This window comes from Amblyomma mixtum, chromosome 2 (assembly GCF_055824585.1).
Source record: "Amblyomma mixtum isolate Tamu chromosome 2, ASM5582458v1, whole genome shotgun sequence".
Classification (NCBI taxonomy): domain Eukaryota; kingdom Metazoa; phylum Arthropoda; class Arachnida; order Ixodida; family Ixodidae; genus Amblyomma; species Amblyomma mixtum.
Genome location: NC_143013.1, coordinates 204,128,118 through 204,151,813, shown reverse-complemented (window position 1 = coordinate 204,151,813; position 23,696 = coordinate 204,128,118). Strand labels below are relative to the sequence as shown.

At 47.6% G+C, this 23,696-nt stretch overlaps 1 protein-coding gene across 1 annotated transcript in view; it reads left to right on the top strand.

Moving 5' to 3' along the window:
- The window catches only part of LOC149362298 (cytochrome P450 2B6-like), a 60,712-nt gene that overhangs the window by 10,033 nt on the left and 26,983 nt on the right, over positions 1-23,696 (top strand). Inside the window, exons 4-5 of the mRNA XM_089568256.1 lie at positions 17,974-18,278; positions 23,581-23,690. Of these exons, the coding sequence (XP_089424382.1) occupies positions 17,974-18,278; positions 23,581-23,690 (415 nt within the window). The remainder of the gene's footprint in view (positions 1-17,973; positions 18,279-23,580; positions 23,691-23,696) is intronic.

The window sequence follows — 23,696 nt, the reverse complement described above, 5'->3', positions numbered from 1 at the left end:
TCTTTTGTATAAAGTCCGAAATTCACTAAAGCTCTCATTTAATCCTCTTGGTTAGTCTGCACTGAGAACGAAGCACAACGCGATGTTTGTTTTGGGGGGCCTAACTTCCCGCAGTGACTCAGGGTATTAGGAACGCCGCTTTCGAGGGCAACAGATAATTTTGAGCACCTGAAGTTCTTTAACGTGCACTGACTGCACAGAGTATACGGGCGTATAGCATTTCGCAACAGATCTGGCTGACAGCATAAGAACGTGAACTTAGAGCAGTGTTTTAGGAAACCAAATTAAACCTTCCAGATGTTCTGTTAGTTACGATTAGAGCGCAACTTGTGTTTCTTCCCACGCTCGGCTCTCTGATCCGGCACTTTTGCTAACGCGGAAAATTTTTCCTGTAGCATAAACTATTCGGGTAAACAGCACTGGAAACGAAAAAAAAAATAAATGCTAAATATTCCGTATTTATCATTGTAGAGAGCAGTGAAAGAGCACGCACAAAATTTTGGAAATAAATATGTATTAAACGCAAAATATTTACCAAACAAGCAATACTTAGAGGTGGGATGGTTTTGTATAAGAGATAAAGCGGATAGGTTTACTGCGCAGTGAAATAAATCTCTTATTGGCACACTCAAAAGGCAATTCGCTTACTGCATCACACTCAGTAAACACGCGCACATTGATCCTTAAGATCGGTCGAGCTATGCAAAGCAAAGAAAATACAAGAGGGAAGGGAGCCCTTGGCATCTGTGATATTACTCTGCGCTCTGAAAACTGCGCAAGTTAACTCCAGACGCAATTCGAGCAAGCCGCACGAGAAACTGAAGTAAGCGATGGCGGGTGGGTTTCTCCTTAATCTGCACGAGTTGAAAAAAAAAATGCCGTAAGCGCAGTCTTGCCAAACCAACGGCCTCACCGAACGATTCAATCGTACTCTTGGGGACATGATCGCCATGTACATTAGCTCCGACAGCTCTTTGGGATCAAGTCCTTCCGTTCGTGACCTATGCATATAACACCGCATCCCAGGCAACCACCGGCTTTTCCCCATTCTTTCTTTTATTTGGGCGCGAGCCTTCCTGTCTGCTGGACACAATCCTTCCCTACAACCCCGACAGCTCAGAATATACTTCCATTTCTGACATTACCCGCCATGCTGAGCAGTGCCGCCAGTTGGCTCGCTCCTTCACCGCCGAACGTCAAGGGCTCCGGAAACATGAGTCGGACCAAGACACGCCCGCTACACACTTCTCTACTGGATCATTGGTCTGGCTCTCTGTTCCGGCTGTGTCCAAATTTTCGGCCAAGCACATTGGTCCTTACCGCATCTTAGAGCGCACGTCACCAGTGAACTATATCATCGAACCGGTGACACCTTCTTTGGACCATCGCCGCCGTGGTCGCGACGTCGTTCATGTCAGCCGCTTGAAGCCTTATTACAGCCCTCTCGTCGTCTCCTCGCCTTGAGTCGCCAGGATGGCTCCCTCTTTCCGCCGGGGCAGTTGGAATGAAGATGATGATTCAGCACCGCCACCAACGACGACGAAGCGCTAGCGCCGCCCGTGAAAGGCTCGTGCTGGAGAACTGCCGCTTGTGTGCCGGGCTCTCGCCTCGCTGGTTCCTAGACGACTTGCGCCCGGGTCTTCGTTGCCGGCGCTTCAACGTGCCAATAAACCACTCTTCACATGTATAATAACCAGCGTGCATGCCACTCAGAAGATGCGCGTCATGAACAAGAATTCTTAAAAACTGAAGCCAAATTTGGTTTGGTTTATGGGGTTTAACGTCCCAAAGCGACTAAGGCTATGAGAGACGCCGTAGTGGAGGGCTCCGGAAATTTCGACCACCTGGGGTTCTTTAACGTGCACTGACATCGCACAGTACACGGGCCTCTAGAATTTCTCCTCCAAAGAAATTCTAGCTGCCGCGGCCGGGATCGAACCCGCGTCTTTTGGGTCAGCAGCCGAGCACCATAGCCGCTGAGCCACCGCGGCGGCGAAATTTGAAAACGTGTAATGACAGTTACGCGCCATGAACACACGTTGCTCACCAACGTCGCACTAGTGTAGTGGAATGAATCTTCAACCGTGTGTCTTGCTAGTGCATGATGGAAATTTCCCCACATTGCACTAATTTGTTTCGACAGCATCGCGCGCGCACATGTACTACTTCTCAGTAATAAATGCGCGGTTTCAATTTCGCGGCATACGAGACGTGGTGCCACGCCTGAGCAAAGATTCCTACGCTGCAGACACTGAACAAGCAGACGCAGAAAGTTAAAGATGGCAGGAGCCGTCGCAGAGCGCTCCACGGCTTCTTCCTTGTTTTCCTCTGCTTGGCCCTGCATGCTGGAAACAGCAAGTGGCCGCGTCGAACGCAGGTAGCGTAGGAGAAAAAAAGAACGAGTAAATAACTCTTTCCGACTCGCTGTAGCCTTTACATCGACCAAGAATAATGAAACTATCGAAACAATCTCGCTGCAGCCTTCATTTTAGCGGCCTTTACTCTTTGTACCTTTTATAGAAGTAGCTCTATACGTTGCTAATATTAGAGTGGAGGAGGATGCCACGTTGGGGACCATCTGTACTAATCTCTTGCGCATCATTACAAATAAGAAAACACGCCACTAAATTTTGTTTTCTGCACTCCTTCAATGGCCCACCCATCATTGTGTTTAGAATGACGACATGTGGGGCGAGTTGGGGCATAACTGTATTGTCCTTTTCTTTCTTGTGTTGTCGTCGCTGCCTCGCAGTATTTTCTATCATTTTCCCTTTTGCAATGTTCACTCCGCTACACAAATTGATTTCTGCTACGTACAGAGCCACGCACGTATCAATAAAATCGTAGCTCAAATCAATTTTTTGCGTTCGCATCTGCGTTAACAGCCCTTGGCATGACTATTGTTGTTAAAGATTGTGTTTGAACATGCGTGGCCAGGTGTATAAGTATGCGTTCCCAAGGAGAAGCAAACAGTTGTTAGTGCGCTTGTGTGTGTCTCTGTGTCTTTTCTTCGTGGTTCACCCCGTGGCTGCGCAACCTACACCTTCACAACATCATGTACGATCTAGGCCCAATCGAAGTTTTATTGATATTACTCCGGTACATCACCGCCTCGGCCGCCGCCTACGTGGAGAGCCCCCGGAATTCAGTCCACTTCCGGCCGCTACCAGGATGACGCTGCTTCGAACCCCTGTAGCACCTGCGGCAATGACACCTGAGAGCAGGCTTCCCGCAAGCATCCTGTGCCATCAGCCGCGAACACCACCGTCTTTTCAATGCGACATGTTCGAAGACTCCGAGGACTGGCTTGAGGCCTTCTAACGTGTGACACGTTACAACGGATGGACCGATGAGCGTAAGCTCCACAACGTGTACTTCGCTCTTAAGTGTCGGCACGGATATGGTTTGAAAACCATGAGGCTTCTTTTCTATCTAGGGAAGCCTTCTGTCGTGACTTGAAGGCAACTTTTCCGAGTGCCGACCGCCGGGAGCGAGCAGAAGCTGCGCTGCACTCTCGCAAACAGCGCCAAAACGAGAGCGTGCGCATGTTTTTGAGGACATAACACGTCTTTTAAAGCGCGGAGACCCACAAATGCCAGGAGACAAGAAGCTGCGCCAACTGATGCGGGGCCTGAATCAAGAACTTTTCGCAGGACTATAGTGCGCAGCCCACCGCGCAGTGTTGCGGAGTTTCTCAGCGAGGCTACCACCATGGAGACGACGCTCCAACATCGAGCTCGTCAATACAATCGCGACGTGAACATCATTGGGTCCGACGCATTCCCTATGCAGGGCGGTGTACCACGCAACCTCTGGATGTACTACGCAACCTCGTCCGTTCTGTCGAGCGAGGAGAACTGCAAGCCCTCCGGATGCCTTGCATCACGCCATCTTTTCCATCACTGGCTGAAGTCGTCCGGGACGAGGTGCGTATGGCAGCTGAGCAAGTGCCTGACGTTCCCCACCAGTTCGACACGAGACCAACCTACGCGTCCGTCCTACGTAGGGCTCCCACGCAGGACCACAGTATCAACACCGCAGCTCCAGCAATGGAGCCGCAGGATCCTCCTCGCTATACCCCTCCGCCAACCTATCAGCGACCCCGTAAGAGTCAAGTATGGCGGGCCGCGACCGTTGGCCCCTCTGCTACCATTGTGCAGAAGCAGGTCATCTCTGCCGGGCGCGCCCGTAACGCCGCGTCGGCCTGCGGGGTTTCGCACCAGACAACCCCTGCCCTCGAAATGGCGAAGAGCCTACCGAAATCGCAAGCCACCTTGCCGCGCAAAAGTATCCTATCACGTCCGGCTGCCAAGAGCGTCGGTCTACGTCTCCGACAAGCTACCGTTCCTCAAGTCTGAGCTATCCCCGACGCCGCCGCTCTCGCAGCCCTCGCCGGGAAAACTAATACCAGCGGCCTTCGGAGGCAGGGTCGCTGATGTCGCGAAATGTGAAGATCCTCCGTCCTCGTCAAGCCGATTCAACGAGATTTCGCTGGGGTCAGGTAGCAACAGCATCCGACGGGCTGCCTCCCACCGATACGAGGACATTTCGCTTGGGACAGGTAGCGACCGCATCCGACACACTACCTCCGATTTGTGCGTAAAGATTGATGGAGCCGATGTCAACGCGTTACTGGACACCGGTGCTGATTACTCGGTAATGAGCCATGGCCTCGGCGGCAAATTGAAGAAAGTTTTGATGCACTGGTTCGGCCCGAAAATTCGTACGGCGGGGAGTCACTTGATTAGCCCTGCAGGCAAGTGCACAGAGCGTGCCGGCATCCGTGGTTTTGTGTATGTCGGAGAATTCGTCGTACTTCGCGAGTGTTGGAAAGACTTGATCCTTGGCCTAGACTTCCTGCAGGCTAACGGCGCTGTGATTGACTTGAAAGAACTGCGTGTGACGTACTCGACGAAACGGGCCGTGGCGCGCGTTGAAAACGAGGATCCGGGACTCAACGTTCTGCGTATTGTCAACCATGACGTGAGGGTGCCATCACGGTCTAGTGTGCTGGTTCTTCTGCGGCATGACTTGTTTCACGACTACGAGGGCATCGCGGAAGAGCACCTCCCGCTACATCTCGAGAAGGAGGTAGCCGTTGCTTGGACTCGTTCAACTCCATTACGGTTGTGCTACTGTCCTCCTGACGAGTTTTGCTAAGGAGATGCGGCACCTCGCCAAGGAAAAGGCTGTTGTCTTCCTTCACGATGTTACTGCCTCGCCCCGTTTATGCACCGCCGGGGCCAACCCACAAGAAGAGGCTACAACTTGCCATGTCCTTCAAACCATTACAATTAGCCCGGACTTGACGCCCGATCAAAAGAATCTTCTTTCGGCTCTTCTGACCTATTTCGCAGAGTGCTTCGCCACTGGCTCCAAGGTCGGTCGTACTCCTGTCGCCAAGCATCGCATCATCACCGATGGCACCACGTTGCCGGTATGCCAACGCCCATACCGGGTTTCTTTTAAGGAACATGAAGTGATTAAACCGCAAGTGGATGCGATGCTTGCGGACGACGTAATCCAGCCTTCGACGAGCCCGTGGGAGTCGACAGTAGTCCTAGTCGAAAAGAAAGATCGCACCCTGAGATTCTTTGTCGATTACCGGAAGCTTAATAACGAGACCAAAAGGGACGTCTATCCATCCACTCCCCAGGATTGATGATGCCCTCGACCGTCTACGCGACGCCAGGGACTTCTCATTAGACCTCAAAAGCGGATACTGGCAGATCGAGGTGGATCAGAGCGACCGAGAGAAGACCGCATTTGTGACGTCCGATGACCTATACGAGTTCAAGGTGCTCCCGTTTGGTCTTTGTTCTGCGCCCGCCACGTTTCAACGTATAATGGACACGGTTTTATCAGGTCTGAAGTGGCAGTTGTGCTTAGTGTACTTAGATGATGTCGTCGTTTTCTCGCCTACTTTCGAGCAACACCTTGACCGGTTGCGCATTGTGCTTCAAGCACTCAAAGGCGCACAATTAACGATCAAGCCGTAGAAATGCCATATCGCTTTCAAGGAACTTTGCTTTCTCGGCCATGTTGTCAGTGCACAGAGCGTTCTCCCTGATCCCGACAAGACTACCGCAGTGTCAAGTTTTCCACGTCCCAGCCACAAAAAGACACTTCGGCTATTTCTGGGTCTTTGTTCTTACTACCGACGCTTCGTCCAAGATTTCTCCAAGATAGCTGAACCATTTACAGCACTAACCACAGAAGACATACCCTTCCTGTGGGGAGGCGATCAAGAACAAGCCTTTCAGGAGCTCCGAAGCCGTCTCCACAGTCCTCCTTACTCGCCCATTCACATGAAAACGCAGCAACCGACGTTCAAACTGATGCCAGCAACGTTGGCCTTGGGGCTGTACTTATCCTATGGCAAGGTGGAGTAGAATGGGTTATCGCTTACGCGAGCCGAACACTATCATGACCGGAGGCGAACTATTCAACGACGGAGAAGGAGTGTCTTGCGGTAATCTGGGCCATAAGCAAGTTTCGACCATATCTGTATGGACGACCCTTCCATATTGTCAGTGACCATCATTCGCAGTGGCACGCCTTAAAGACCAGTCTGGGCGCTTGGCTAGATGGAGCCTTCATCTTCAATAGTATGACGTTATCGTTGTTCGGGACATAAACACCAAGACGCAGATTGCTTGGCACGCGCGCCGTTGGGCTCAGCTGCAGTGGAAAATGCCGACGATCCCTTCATTGGGTCCATTACTCATTCCCATATGGCTGACCTTCAACGCAAGGACCCGGAGTTGGCGCCGCTTATCGAGTATCTAGAAGGTCGCGGCGGTCCGGTATCTCCTGGTTTTTGCCATGGCTTGTCGTCATACATTTTACGAAGTGGGGTTCTCTAAAAGCGCAATTTTGAAAGATCACGAGAGACGTTCCTACTTGTAGTGCCTATGAACCTACGGCCTGACATCTTGAGCGCTTGTCACGACGAACCGTCCGCCGGCCATTTGCGAGTTACTCGCACGCTTGCCAGAATTCGGGCGAAGTATTATTGGCCGAAATTATTACCTTCAGTACGATCTTACGTTAAAACCTGCCGTGACTGTGAACGCCGAAAATCTCCACCCATGAAACCATCCGGATTTCTTCAACCTAATGCTACACCGAAAACTCCTTTCCAACAAGTGGGAATGGATCTTCTTGCCCCTTTTCCAAAGTCGACTATTGGAAAGCGTTGGATTGTTGTCGCGAAGGATTACTTGACCCGGTATTCTGAGACCGCGTGGCTCACAAATGGAACTGCCACCGAAGACGCAGCATTTTTTGTCCACGACATCGTATTGCGTCCAGGGTGTCGAACCGGAACTGAACCCGAACCCGAAACCGGAACCGAACCCGAATTTTCGCCCGGAACCGGAACCGAACCGAACCGATATTTTTTTCGCCATCTTGGAACTGAACCCGAACCGGAACGATTCAAAGGAACCGTTCCGAACCGGTTCGGGACCCGGTTCAGCCCCAGTTTTTTTTGCATTCCGGCATACGTCTTGTTTTCTGACAAAATGAGATGACCTATCGCATAGATTTACCCACCCGTAGCTGTCTGCGCTGGGAAGTGCGAAAATTGTACCCAGTGTATGCGGCAGCAAACTTACAGGAGATGTGGTGCCTGGGAAGAAGCGTAATTGACCCTTCTGTAATGTACTACCGCCAATTCTAAACACTTGTACAGTACGGTCCACTGTTAAAGGGAACACGCGATCGCGTGGCCTCCGCGCTTCGCGGAGTGCTCCTGCCGAGAAGTTGCGGGAATTGTCGGCACAAGACGCAAGTGCAGTAAGCATGACGGCTGGTGACTCCGCGCATGCGCCTGATGTCGCCTATTCTCGCCGCATCCAGGCAGCAGGGCTTTGTGAAGCGCAGAGCACACGCGATCGCATGTTCCCTTTAACAATGCACCGTACTGTACGTCAGGTTTATGTGAAATTTTGAGTTAGTACTCCTCCCCTTTTACATATTTGCGTAAATCTTTAATGAAAGTATTAGGACTGCTCTAACTCAATAAAGTACTATAGACACCAAACTTTTGCTTGCGGGCTTTCTTCTTTCAAACAATGCGTTAGATGTTGCTGTACATGGAGCACCGCGTGGTATTCACCAAAACATAATAAATAATTTATATTTGAATTTCTTCTTGACCCTGTTTCAGTTTCACCAACATAACGGTGGGTGTGACGTGTAGTGGAAATTAGGTCGCGTTAGGGGCTATAAAACGGCAGAATAACTGCTGATACGTCGTTCGTTGTAATGATAGGTCTTGAAGCCGGCTGATTTAAGTGCAACAGTGAGTCAATACAACGTATCAGCGTTTGTATTATTTTCCCGTGCCTCAGGTGAACTAATGTCGAACTCACGTAAGAGCCATCATTCGGTTGATGAAACCGACACAGCATGGAAGAATAAATTCTTTTCTAAATTATTTAGCGGCAGTAGCCGAATACCACACGGTGATCTATGCATTCTAATATCTATGGCGTCATTTGAAAGGAGAAAACACGCAATAAAACTGGGTGTCTATAGGCATTTTAGTACCGATTGAGAATGCCTTCCTATTCTTTGCGTCATTTCCCACAGATAGACGAAATATTAGCGCGAGGACACAACAGTGTTGTGATGGTGGTTTTTGAGAAAAGGAATTAAAGGGCGCATTCTGTCTCACTTCTTGATGGGCACCTTAACCGCGCCATAGGAGAGGGAGGAAGGTGGGGTGAAAGAAAAAAGAGAAACAGGCGCAGTAGGGGTGGGCTCCGGAATAATGTCTACCAGCTGGGGATCCTTAAAGGGCAACTGCATAGGTTTTAGAAATCGGCGAGCTTAAAAGGGTCAATTTGTGAAACTTCCAGGTAAAGTATGCGGAGTCCTTTTGGCCTAGCATTTGAAACGGTGACGTAATCACCAATTAAAATTGCGACGGCCTTCAAGCTTCTCCGCAGCGCACAACGCTAAGGGGGGACGCATGATGACGTCATCGAAAGTATCCGTACATTTCCAACGCCTTTGAAAGAAAAAAAACCAACACCACCGAAGTCAAAGCCCGCCGAACGTTGTTTGGCAGCGTCCAACTAGGCACGGCAGGCCGTGGCTGACGGCAGCAGTAATTTGAAATCATACCTTTCGTGACATCACATTGAACTTCGCCGCACTCCACTGTTGCTTTAAGGAAAAGTGCAAAATTTAATTGTCGATTATGTCACTATTTTAAATGGTAGTGCAAAAAACTTAGCATGCTTTACCTACAGCCTCTATATATTTGAATCCTTGAGTATCGCGAAATTCTCAAAAAGTGGCGCAGTTGCCCTTTATTAACGTGCACTGACATCGCGCAGCCCACGGTGCCTTTTGCGCTTCGCCTCCAACAAAACGTGGTCGCCGGAGCCGAGTTCGAACCCGGGTACACCGAATAAATAACCGAGCGCCCTAACCACTGAACAACCGCAGTAGGTAGTGCAACATTTACTTTTGTAGGCGCTCATTGTCTGAGACAGCAAGTTCTAAATAAAACCCCTCACGGTGGGTATGTAGGGCAATAAAGAAAAAAAATGGCTCAATGGCTGTGAAGCTCGGCTGCTGATTCCAAGAATACAAAAACCAGCGTGACGTCGCCAGCTGGTCTCCGTTAATCTGGAGCCCTCCACTACACCGTCTGTCATGTAGCCCCAATGTCTACTCGACACGTTAAACCCGAGATATTACTACTAGTTTGAGACAGAAATGGTAATAGTACTGCAATAAGACGTACACAAGAAAGACTGACACAGGACACACGCTAGTATTACCAAAAGAAGGATGTATAAATTGGTGCAGCTTCTTTTTCTTTTAGGATCCGCATATTCTTGTTTGCACGCGACGGAAATAAGAAACGAAAGGCGGGTTCTTGGCAACGGGGGAGATGTACTAATAAGGAAAAAAAATAAATACCGATTACACAAAAGGACAATGCGGAAATACACGAGCTCGCTGGCATGCGATAGTGATTCCGCCCAGAAAGATGCTACTGCGATGAAATGTAACTACGGTGAAGTGATTTTGTTATGCCAATTCGCTGAAATCGTTCTGCGTCTAAGAAAGAATTGCTGCCAGTCGCCAGCGCGCGGCTCCATCCGCTCTTCTCGCGCTGCTCGATCTTGAATTCTCTGTCTGGCGACTTATATCTACTTCTCGCAGTCATATTTGCCGTTCTTAGTGTCTGACACGATAGGCTGATGCTTTTTTGGCGTTTTTTTCGTAGAACGCTTGGGCGACTAAATACGTTGAGCCTTCACAACAATCTGCCTCGGCTATATCGGGTACAGGTGGGTGATGAGGGGTGGAGAGATGGGTGAAAGTTTTTTAAGGTGCATTTTTACCAGTGATTGCTCTGATGTACGCGCACAGGAGTGTGAATCAAGGATGGAGGCTGCACGCACGCAGCGCGGTTATTTTTGGGAAAGCAAGCTATACTGCTAACGCAGTAAAATGAATAACTAAAAGAGTATGCATAGTCTAACCTTTGACTCCGAGCGGGATTCCTACTAATGACGGCGCAACAGAAAACTGTGTTTACAGATGCTTTAGGCTATTCGGCTATCTTGTAGGCTTTTTTTTTATGGTTGTTGCATGAAATATTTGGAACCTCTCTGACCTTCCTCATGCCTTACTTGACCGTGTCGATTTCAGCGATCACGGCATAAGTCATGCCACCATAACCCTCCCTCCGCCCGCACATGCTATGCATATGCATACCACGTGACTAGCGTGGCCAGCAAGGATTTCAGAATTATCTAATCGCTGTTGTGAGTTGATCCGCGACCATGGTCAGTAGCTTCGCTTTCGACGATGCCCCTTTCTCACGCGCACCGCGCTTCTTCCATTCGGGATGCTTTGCCGAGCCGGCGAACGCGTAGGAAATGATTGCCCTCTTTGGCCATCGACGCGGGTTTGGCCGGCGGTTACTTATTATTTCAATAGAAAATTACAGCATATCGTTACCGTTCTTTTTTTAGCGTTTACAGTGTTACCGGACGCCGGACTTTCCGGTTAGCGCTGCGCACAGCAGTGCCGCCTTTTAATTCCATTTCTGGGTTGACATGTCTTTCCGGGCCGGCGTCGTGAAGGTTGAGGGGCGCTATTTCATCTGCGTGCTTAGCGGAAGGACGACCTCTACAACCTGGGGGTAGTTCACCACGCTACCTCGTTCGCTATAACCGAGTGGGGTGGCCAGAGTTGTTCGCTGTATCTGCGAGGAATTTCCGTTGCCCTTATGCATATTTTCATAGTAGCACGACACCCACTCGCAGTAAGCGAGCATTCGTTATATCTGCGGAAATTAATGTGGGCTCCACTGTACATCCGCTGACTTTGCTTTAATACACCAGTATAGGCTGTATATGTATGGGTAGAGGAAGTAATGCCCGATTGCAACATTTGTCATCTGCCCTGTGGAGAGGCCGTACAGGTAAGTAAAAGCGAAGAGTGAGAAAACCGACTGAATCAGCCCTCCCGAGCATGTCCAGAAACGACAGGCGAGCACTTATTCATCTATCAAGCACAGCTGCCAGAAAGGGGTTGTTTCTAGTTTTGAAAATAAATGCCTGAAACAAGTTGGTGGACAAATGGTGCACGCCAGTTTAACCACTCTTTATCACTCTATTAAGGGCGCAAAAATTTCTGTTACGAAAAGGGTGCCTTTCATAGCGCCCCAGGAAAAGTCCCAAACATTCTATTACAAACAAATTCCTTACTTTACTATAGTGAGAAGCCACGATTAGCTGAGTTTTTGAAGCTACTGAGCTGTAGGGGCTCGGGATATATAACGTGAGTCACAAAGGCGATGTCGAATAGGTGATTTAAATAAAATATGTTTGATAAGTTCTGGATGTTAGGGAGAGCCAGTGCTCCCACGAGGCTCTCGTTGGTTTGGGGATGGGCGGTGGAGGGATTCTCGAACATTTCCTTACCATGTAGTAAAGGAGGGGGGGACTGGCAAGTCGGTTTCGGGGTGACGGAAAGGTATCTGCCTGTATATGTATACGTGCCAACACATGAAAGTTTCGTTTCTCAGTAGTGCGCGGGAACGTAGAGGGCACGTGCGGCGGAAATTTTGGTGCCTCGTAAGTACACTGCGTACGATAAAGTCCCAACTGACTAAAGCTTCAAGGGAGACCTATTACTCGCGCTACGGGGTCTCCCAAACTGCTGAAGCAGGAGGGTCTTGTAGATGCAAAATCCATCGGCTTATCGTCCTACACCTCATAATATGAAAGAAGCCAACAGCCACAGAAACCAAGGGGCACAGGGGATTTTTTAATCTATTTATTTATTTTGTGGTGTTGATCAATTTAGAATATTACTGAACATGTTATCGCTTAAAGCTAATTGATTAGAAAAGCAGAAGAAAAAACAACCACTGCCGCCGGTGGGATCCGAACCCACGACCTCCGAATTACGCGTCCGGTGCTCTACCTCTGAGCTACGGCGACGGCTGTCAAATCTTCTGCTTTCGGGGGTATTTATGTTTACAAGTAACCTAACCTTGAGAGTGTTCATCAGCGCCACCCACGTTCATAAGCGGCGGACGTAGAACGTCCTGAGATACCGCAGGTGTGACGTAGAACGTCATCGAACGGAGAGGGTGGAAGCTGCGTGAGAACCCTCTTTATGCTTCCTATGGCGTCAAGGCTGCCAGAACCGAGGCCCTCGCTAAGCAATTAAGCAAACAAGGGAAGGGGTATGAGGGGCTCGTTATAAATATGAAAGAAGCCAACAGCCACAGAAACCAAGGGGCACAGGGGATTTTTTAATCTATTTATTTATTTTGTGGTGTTGATCAATTTAGAATATTACTGAACATGTTATCGCTTAAAGCTAATTGATTAGAAAAGCAGAAGAAAAAACAACCACTGCCGCCGGTGGGATCCGAACCCACGACCTCCGAATTACGCGTCCGGTGCTCTACCTCTGAGCTACGGCGACGGCTGTCAAATCTTCTGCTTTCGGGGGTATTTATGTTTACAAGTAACCTAACCTTGAGAGTGTTCATCAGCGCCACCCACGTTCATAAGCGGCGGACGTAGAACGTCCTGAGATACCGCAGGTGTGACGTAGAACGTCATCGAACGGAGAGGGTGGAAGCTGCGTGAGAACCCTCTTTATGCTTCCTATGGCGTCAAGGCTGCCAGAACCGAGGCCCTCGCTAAGCAATTAAGCAAACAAGGGAAGGGGTATGAGGGGCTCGTTATAAATATGAAAGAAGCCAACAGCCACAGAAACCAAGGGGCACAGGGGATTTTTTAATCTATTTATTTATTTTGTGGTGTTGATCAATTTAGAATATTACTGAACATGTTATCGCTTAAAGCTAATTGATTAGAAAAGCAGAAGAAAAAACAACCACTGCCGCCGGTGGGATCCGAACCCACGACCTCCGAATTACGCGTCCGGTGCTCTACCTCTGAGCTACGGCGACGGCTGTCAAATCTTCTGCTTTCGGGGGTATTTATGTTTACAAGTAACCTAACCTTGAGAGTGTTCATCAGCGCCACCCACGTTCATAAGCGGCGGACGTAGAACGTCCTGAGATACCGCAGGTGTGACGTAGAACGTCATCGAACGGAGAGGGTGGAAGCTGCGTGAGAACCCTCTTTATGCTTCCTATGGCGTCAAGGCTGCCAGAACCGAGGCTGCCAGAATCCCCTGTGCCAAGGGGCACAGGGGATTAAAAAATCCCCTGTGCCCCTTGGTTTCTGTGGCTGTTGGCTTCTTTCATATTTATAACGAGCCCCTCATACCCCTTCCCTTGTTTGCTTAATTACACCTCATAATGTGGATTATAGCGTATATACATAGCCGATTTCCATTAATTTCGAGTTCATTTCATTTTGCGGTTCTTGCCGTAAATTCGTCTTTTTGCTGCGGATAATAAACAAACTGGGTAAAGTGAGAACATCTCACATTAAACTATTTTTTTCATGCTGAAGTAACGCAGTAAACACGACAAAAGGAAGACGGGAGACGACACGAGCGCTGACTAAAAATTGGTTATGTTATTCTGGGAAAAGTATATAGAGGCGCAGGACACAGGAAACAACCCCAAAAAACAGAACAAAGGTTAAAACTTAAAAATCATAATGCGCATGCACATCACATCCTGACGTCTTTTTAACGAAATTCGAAGAGTATCTTCCACAGCAGACGTCTCTCCCCTATATCCTGGACCTCAAGCCTGGACCTCAAGCCTGACTCCTTATCTACCAAATTGATAGATGGTGAAGCAACACTCATCGGCTTCTTTTCTGATCCCATTGGCCTCGACCAACTCCCTACAAATGCAAACAGCGTTATTAACCAGGACACTTGTCTTATCTACTGGGGGAAGCAATCGTAGCACTCGCTGCAATGCAAAGCCAAGTTGTACGACACAGCTACTTTTTTCACCCATCTGTGATGTTCGAACAAATACTCATTGCTTCTCCACTTATAAATACAAATTTCCTGTTTAATCACCCTGATCGAATTTTTAAGGAGATGGTGGAGGCCTTTATGATCAGGATGGAAGCAGATGAGCGTGTTGCTTCACCATACATGAATTTAGTTGATAAGGAACCAGGCTTTCTTGGCAACTGTGTGAGGTCCAGGAGATAGGGGAGTGCCGTCTACTATGAAATATAGTCTTCGAATTTCGTTGAAAAAGATGTCATCACTCGACTATAATGTGCATGCGCAGTATGGTTTTTTTAGTTTTAATCTTTGCTCTTCTGTTTTTTGGATTGTTCACTGTGTCCTGCACCTTCATATACTTTTCCAAGAAGGTAACAACCAGTTGTTAGTCAGCGTCTGTGTATTCTCCAGACTTCGTTTTGTCCTTTTTCCCTTACCAACTAGCCCAGTATTATGTTCTCGTAAACAAATCTTCAGATTTTTTATTTTGTACAGTGATGTGCAAGAAAAAAGAAAACGCATAGCAAAATTGACTGAAACCCATCGGCGTTATAATTTTTTGTCCTGAATCCGTTTGAACCCGTTTGAACCGGTTCGAGACGGTCCGAACCGGTTCGAACCGGAACGGAATGGCCCTCTGGAGCCGAACCCGGAACTGAACCCGAAAGGCGTGAACCCGAACCCGAACCGAACCCGAAAAAATGCCGGTTCGACACCCTGATTGCGTCATGGCGCCCCGGCTATTATTATTACCGACCGTGGGGCAGCTTTTACGGCCCGCCTGACTAAGGCTGTGCTAAATCTTACGCACACTCACAGCGCACCACCCGCAGACTAAAGGCCTGGTGGAACGGCTAAACAGAACTCTGGCCGACATGTTGTCCATGTACGTGGATTTAGAGCATAAGACCTGGGATCAAATTCTCCCATACGCCACGTTCGCATACAATTCGGCACTTCAAGAGACGACGCGGCTTACTCCCTTCGAGCTCGTCTGCGGCCGCCGAGTGACCACTCCCCTGGATACGATGTTGCCCGTATACCCCGACTGCGAACGTGCGCTTGATCTGGACGTCACTAGTTTCGCTCAGCAGGCAGACGAAGCGCGGCAGCTGGCAAGGGGGCGCATATACCTACAACAGCAAATAGACGCTGACCGCTACAACCAGGGACGGCGCTTCGTTTCGTACGAGCCTGGAGGCTATGTCTGGAGTTGGACACCCGTTCGTCATCGCGGACTGTCTGAAAAATTACTGCGCCGGTACTTCGGACCATAGCGTGTTCTCCGCCGCATCAGTGACGTTACTTACGAAATTGAAACCGCCCCCCAAGACCCCTCAAGCCGCAGACGACGCAAGCTCACTGACGTTGTACTCGTCGTCCGAATGAAACCCTACCACGTCCTCCCTGTTGACTGATCTAGAGTCTGATGATGCCCCGTTTTGTGTTGTGGTCCTCCTGTACCAACCTTGCACACTATCTGTCCGCTCATAGCTCACCAGTATGCTCCTAGTCGGCCGCAACGAGGCGATGCTCCAAACAAGGGGGGCAATGACACATGCCTTCCTTAGAAGATGACTAAGAACGACACGGACGATTGGGAAAAGACGAAGTGAAACTGCTCCATCTCGTGCTGATCTGACTGGCTGCTGGTGTTCCTCGGTGCAAGAGTGACTTCTTTGTAGCGTTACGTTACAATATCACAACAAAGGGGAAATACGAGAACAAAACATACCACTGTAATATGCAGCTTAGAAAGCATCGACGCAGGCAGTAAACTAGCAGGGGCATAAAATTTCATAAAAGTAGACTTTATAGCAACTAACAGAGAATTTTTATCAAGTCCGATGAACCTTTGAGCGTATTGCGGAAGCATAGATAGTTGAGGTCATGCAGCATGAATAGATACTTAAGCGTAAAAATCATAGTGGTCTGAGAATGTCGTCTTGATTCCGGGAAGGCTATTAAAAGAGGTTGCCGCACCACGGTAAAAGTAACTGCGCGTTGTGGACTGTCGGCATAGCTGTGTGCTACAGAGTGGCTGTGTTTTAGGCGCAGTTTTGTTCGAATACATGGGAGGAAATTAAATGGGTATGAAGTATGCAATGATATGTTGTGAATGTTAGTAGGGTATAAAAAAAATGTACTCTACAAACACAATACTAGACGAATTTTTTGGGATACAGATTCGCTGGAAATATATGCTTGTGTCGGCTGCCTAGCAAATCAACGAGGAATAATTAAAGCGGATAAAGCGCGCTTGTCGCCTTCGACCTTCAGTATATTCGTTCGCCACATTGTCCTGATTGCTCTAAAGTAACTGTATTTTTACTAAATTTATTTACTAAAAACAAAGGTATAAATGTTTAATAATTTCATTGATTAACTTCATAATTATTTCCGTTTTCCTGCTTACCTTTAACTTGCCTATGAATTTCATTTAAGGTTACGTTTAAATAAAGCAAACTGAATAGCTGCTCTATCTGCAGCGAAAATGGTGTCTGTTTCGAGAAAATTTCATGGTCTTTTCGCGCCACGTTGCAATAGAGCTTACGTCCTCCTTGAGAGCGACGAGTTGGGTGCACCTTAGGATGGGGCATTGATTGAAACATTAGTTTGCAGGTAGGTGTAACTGTGATTTGACGTTAGCAGGTAATAGCAGGGGATTGAGGGAGCTAAGTGCCTGGACACTGCGAAACACCTGACACAGAGTTGCTAAGATGCGAGCTACAGTTGTCTACAGAATAAGTTATTTGTGTGCTTCTGGGAACTACGGTAGCAAGGAGAGCAACTATGGCTGGATTCTAAGGCATAGCCATTCATGAGAAAGAAAATTCCGTGAATCACAAGAAACTATATGCTTTAAAATCTAAAGAATAATTGCGTCATTTGAAAAATGGTTATCCAAACAATGTAGAAAACCGTGTATGAATACGTCGATTTGAGTATAGCAGGATAACAGCAATCAAGAGCAGTGTTGGTTAGAATGCAAATAGTTAAGAGATTCCATGCTACTAATTAGACTGAAAAAAAGTTGTGTGTTCAAGTTTCAGATGACATGCTAGTCAGAAATATGGGATGGTTGTTTGCATGACTTTTACTAGCATCAGCTTTGAAATTGGGCATAATCTGTGCTTTCTTCCAGTCGTCGAAAAAAAGAAACGCAATTGTCTATATAATGTGTAAATACCCATTGCTGTACTAGCCTCTGCTGTGGCGGCTTTCTTTTTATACGATTAGCAGTAAATGTGATTCTACCATGTAGATTTCGAGGTTCTAGGAGGAACAATATGGTTGGTTACCTATTCCGTCGGCACTGGTTTTGATTTCTGACATACTGCACCCACAAGCTGCCAGCCTTACCACAAACATACCTGATAGAGTAAGCGTGAGGCCAATTTCGAAATTTGGCTCGACCTTATATTAGGTGCCTTATAGCTATTGTCGAGACGCACCTCAAAACAGCGCAGTGTGCTCGTGCGCCTTTTTTCTTTGTTAGTACTTACACGGACTTTGCTGATCTGCTTCCACCAGCTGCAGTCTCGTCGGATCGAACAACAGATAAAAGAAGCTAAGGGTCAACCGGTCTCCATGTCATGGGCAATCGTGGCTTTCACCGCCAACAACGCAGCATCCCTTATATTTGGCTCGAAGCTTCCCCACGAAGCCGATGTGGGGCACCGGATGTTTAGCTTCCTTCCCAATATGTTAGCAATATTGTCACAAGGACCGCTGTTCGGGCTCTTGAAGCGCCCTACACAGCGCTTGCTTTTGTGCTTCCCATTCACTCGAAGCGGGAGACAGCGCAAAGGTGGACAGGAGTTCTACGATTTCTTGAAGTAAGTATAAAAGTGTGCGGTGTAAACGCATACAACTTGTCTTAATCTGGACAGCGCCACAGAACACGCTTGCCTTTGGCCACATGCCCGAAACCCCAGGCCTTAAATGGAAGCACGAAACGGAGTATATGCAGTTCAAGCATAAGCCAATTGGCCTACTTACCAGGTGCTGTCTCTCTCTATTCAAACTACACTTCTTCTGCTCCAGTCGTTACTTTTCATCATCATCAGCCTGACTACGCCCACGCAGGGTAAAGGCCTGTCGCGTATCTCTTCAATTAACCCTGTCCTTTGCCAATTGGGCCAGCGTATCCCCTTAAACTTCCTAATCTCATCTGCCCACCTATCTTTCTGCCGCCCCCTGCTACGCTTGCCTTCTCTTGTAATCCACTCCGCTACCCTTAAGGACCACTGGTTATCTTGCCTTCGCATTACATGCCCTGCCCAAGCCCATTTCTTCCTCTTGATTTCCACTAGGATGTCATAAAACCGCGTTTGTTCCCTCACATACACCGCCCGTTTCTGATCTGAACGTTGCACCTATAACGTTGCACCTATAGCTCGCTGCGTTGTCCCTCTTCGTTAGCCTTCACGTTTCTGCCCCATAGGTGAGTACCGGTAAGATACAGCTGTTGTATGCTTTTCTCTTGAGTGATACTGACAAACTGCCATTCATGATCTAAGCCAACCTGCCATGTGGGCGCCGAAACAATCTTGTCCTTCTTGTTATTTCCCTCTCAGGATCCGTATTAGCGGTTCCTACCTGCATTAATTAGACATACTCCCTCACTACTTCCAGAACCTCGCTACCAATTGCGAACTGATGTTCCCTTGATAGACTGTTGAACATTACTTTGTTTTGTTGTATTATAATTTTTAGACCCCCCGTTATGCTGTCATTCATCATGCTCAACAGTTCAGGTCCTTAGTTACTTCGCAAGGCAATGTCATTAGCGAATCGCAGACTACTCAGGTATTCTCTATTAACTCTTATCCCCAGCTGCTCCTACTTCAGGTCACGGGATACCTCATGTAAACAGACGGCCAATAGAATTGGCGGGATTGTGTCTCTCTGCCTGACACCCTTGCTTACTGGAATTTTATTGCTAACTTTATGAAGGACTCTGGTAGCTGTGCATTCGGAATAGATTTCTTGCATTATTTGCACATAACACTCTTCTACACCCTAATTCCGCAATGCCAGCATGATAGGTGAGGTTTGCACTGAGTCAAATGCTTTCTCGTAATCAGTGAAGCCTATATATATAGGGGTTGGTTGCATTCTGCGCATTGCTCTATCACCTTATTGATAGTGTGAATATGGTGTATTGTCAAGTATACTTTCCGAAAGTCTGCCTGATTATTCTGTTGATTGAACTTTAAGGTTGTCTTCAACCTATTAGCGATTACATTAGTAAGCACCTTGCAGGCAACGAGCAGTAAGCTGATTGGGTTGTAATTTTTCAAGTCCTTGACGTCTCCTTGTTTGTGAATTAAAATTATGTTAGCGCTCTTCCAAGCTTCCGGTACGCTCGAGGTCACAAGGCATTGCTCATACAGGGTGGCTGGTTTTGGGAGCAGACTCTCTCCTCCGTCCTTCAACAAATCTGCTGTTATCCGAACCTCACCAGCTGCTTTCTCCCGCTCCATTGATTCTAAGGCTTTATTTACTTCCCGTTTTGTTACAGGCAGAATGTCCCGTTTCTGTGCGCGATTGTCTCTCTCTTTAACGTTTTGATTGCATTGGCGACTGTATAGTTTCGGCTATTTCAACTATCTTATCCATAATGGTAATGGCATTGCCTTCTTTGTCTGTTACTGCTTACATCTGGTTTTTATTTATGCCTAATTTCCTCTTCACTGCTTTTACGCTACCTCAATTCTCATGCTCATTTCTCATGCTCAAGCATGCTCAATTCTCTCCGTATTAAACTTCCTGATGTCGGCTGCCTTGCGTTTATTTATTAACTTTTATAGCGCTGCTAGTTCTATTCTGTCAGTAGAGTTAGACGCCCTCATGTTTTGGCGTTTCTTAATCAGATCAGATCCTACCGCCTACTTCTATGGCGCACTCCGTAACGACAGCTGCGAGATTATTGTTCATTGTTTCAACAGTGAGGTCGCCTTCCCTTCCTATTGTTATGCAGAGAAATCCAGCATTCCTCTGCTTCCCTTGTTACCGGTTAAATGTTTAGGGGATTTTTTCAGGAATTTTTGAGGACAAGAACAAATTTTTTTTTAACTACCAAATTTCTGATAAAGCTGCATAGCGCTCATTTGTAGCCGGGTGACTGCGCTCGGATCGATGTCAATGAGAAATAACTCGGTTACTTCCCTGTTACCCAAAATCGCTAACTGGCTTCCGCTTCATTACCGTCTCCGTTCCCTCTTCAAATCTAAGCTATACGAGACCCTTCCATTCTGTGGTCGCTACAATGACCTTTCCGAGGACATCAACATCCCCTGTGATGCCAGGGTGAGCGCATAGTAAAAAGTCCATTTCTTTTATAGTCTCACCATTGGGGCTCTTCTGTTTTCTGACTTGCGGAAGAAGGTACTCATGATCCTTGAATTATTTCTATCTGCAAACTGTACTAATTGTCCCCTGCTATTTCTAGAACCTATGCTATAGACCCCTACGACCTGGTCTCCAGCCTACTTATTCCTATCTTCGCACTGAAGTCGCCCAACAGTACAGTCCACTGTGATTTTACTTTGTTCATTGCCGATTCTACGTATTCACAGAAACTTCAAGGATCTGGTCATCATGGTTTGATGTAGGCACCTAGGCCTGCACCACCTTCAGCTTGAGCCTTTTATTAAGCCTAATTACGATAGCTGCCACCCTCTAGTTAATACTATAAAGCCTCTCTATGTTGCCAGCTATATCCCGATTGATTAGGAATCCCACACCTACTTCTCGTCTGTCCGCTAATCCACGGTAGCACAGTACATGCCCGCCCTTTAGTACTGCGTACGCCTAATCTGTCTTAATCCACTAAACCCTATGACATCCCATTTAACACCCGCTAATTCCTCTAACAGCCCTGCTAAGCTAGCCTCACTGGGAAGGTTCTTGTGTGAAATGCTGGCGTTCAGTTTCCAATAGCGGACTGTCCGCCAGAGATTCTTAGCGCCCTCCGCTGCGTTACAGGTCTGACCGCCACCTTGGTCAGTTGCTCTGCAGCCGCTTTGGACTGAGGGCCGAGGGTTCATTGGTTTGTTCGTAGAAGGTTGCGGCCATGCTACACCAGGGTGGCAAAATACTGTTCTGGTGAGGGAGTGCATTGTCGGTTGTGTTCACCGAGCTCAGGCCGCACCCCAGGCCTGGTTGCGCAATTCTATCGACACGCGGAGTTTTTCTTTAATCCGGTGGATAATTGTGCGGTAGCAGGATTCGAACCGCGGTCCTCTTGCACGGGAGGCGGATGCACTACCTCTACGCCATCGCTGCATCCAGTCATTAATATGAGAGGTATGAGACAGGGGAAAAGTTTGAAAAATAGTGTCCCCTTCCGTAGCGGAATTATGGGCTACCCTTCAGCTGTGAGCGATTGCCAAATGCACTACGCCTCAATCTTGTTCTTCTGTTATTTCACCCTCATGGTCCGCAAATGCCGACCAAGAGGCCCCGTCAACGCTTGCGATAGGTGGTCCGCATCATTAGCTGTCCCAAGTAGGTGTAGTCTGTTACCACTACCAATGTTATCACAAACTTTTGTTTCCTAGCGAGACCGTTAAACATTACGTTTCTTCATATCAACTATTTACCGGCCGTTCTGGTATGCCCCTCTTAGTTTTAATATTTGCGAAATGATCATTAATCGTGAACCCAAGGTCATCATCCTCCACAGAGACACTTAATTCTTCAATTCTTCCGCTTACCACTGGCCAGTTGGTGTGCTCCGTCCTTAATATCTTCCTCTTTTCCTCCTTCAAATCTAGGCTAATTCGAGACCTCACGACTCTAGGGCCTCTACTTCTCCCCTAGATGAGCTTCTCCACATCCTCCACTAGGCCAGGGTGCGCACACTTGATGGGCTATTTCATTTTTTATCTCTGTGTTTGGGCTCCGCAATGTTCACTAATAGTTCTCCAGTTTGCGCAAGGAGGCATTCATCATCAGTATACTACTTCGTTCTCCGAAGTCTATCAATAACTCACCCTTACAATCTCTAGCTCCTATCCTGTGGTCGCCAAATATCTGGTCGCCTGCCTGCTTCTTCACTACCTTGGCATTGAGGTTGCCCAAAAGGATAGTATCCTGTGTTTTTATTAGCCTTTACAAATCCCAAGACTTCATAGAAGCATTCGACTATCCCGTCTTCATAACTGCATCTAGGTGCTTAGCCCTGTAGATCCTTCAGATCATCCCTATATTTATGCTCTATTACGATACCCCGCCCCCTCGCCGCCTCGTTAATGCTACAATATCCTTACAGACCTTAACAATATCCTTACAGACCATGAATCCCACGTCTAGATCTCGGTGGCACGCTAAACGAGGATATCGAACTGTGTACCCACCCTTTGGCACTGTACTACATTCGTCCTCCTAACCGGTCTAAACCCTATGACGTCCCATTTCGTACCCGCTGCTACCCCTAACAGTACTGCAAGCGAATAAACAATTTTTATACTTTTCAAGAAAACATTAGATATTGTTAAGAAGTGCTTGGGTTTTGGGCTCTTTGGAATATCGCCATTTCAAAGGCTGCGCTGCTTGGTCAAACAGGGACGTGTTAGAGAGACAAACAGAGTAGTGTTGCACTTAACGTCTCTGTTTGTCTCTCTAACATGTCCCTGTTTGCAAGCATCGCAGCCTTTGAAATGACGTTATATATATCGGAGAAAACCGTCTCCCACGTCAACTTTTGTTCTCATTGACTTATCCACTTTTACAGACAATATAGAAAAATTCTTTCGTTTATAGCGTCTTCAGTGAAACCTGCAATAAATAACTGAATCTTAACATCACGGGTGGAAAGCATTTTCTATATTCTAGCTTATAATCGCATCAGTGGTACACCGGCAAGTGCATTACGAGGTTGTAGTGCCAATTCCAGTACGCTGCATAATGTGCAGTTCCTCATCTCCGGGGTTGTTCGCACCAAAAGTCATAAATATTGGGCAACAATCACTTCGCGCGCTTAAAGTAAGGAACCCAGAGCTGTTACAGCCTCCCGCCTAAGAAGGAAAAGTAAATTCAGTTTTTTTCGCTTCCTATTCTAACACATCGTGTAAAGACTTGACGAGTGGTTGCCGGGAATGGGCAAATTTTAAGAATGTGTTCTTCCCCAAGCGAGCAGATTGTCATTTGCAAGCAAATAAATGAGGAAGGAAACGACTTCATTCAATCCTACTCCGAGATGATCGAGAAGGAGAAACAGAATGAACATCCGCGGTTTCAGTGTGAGT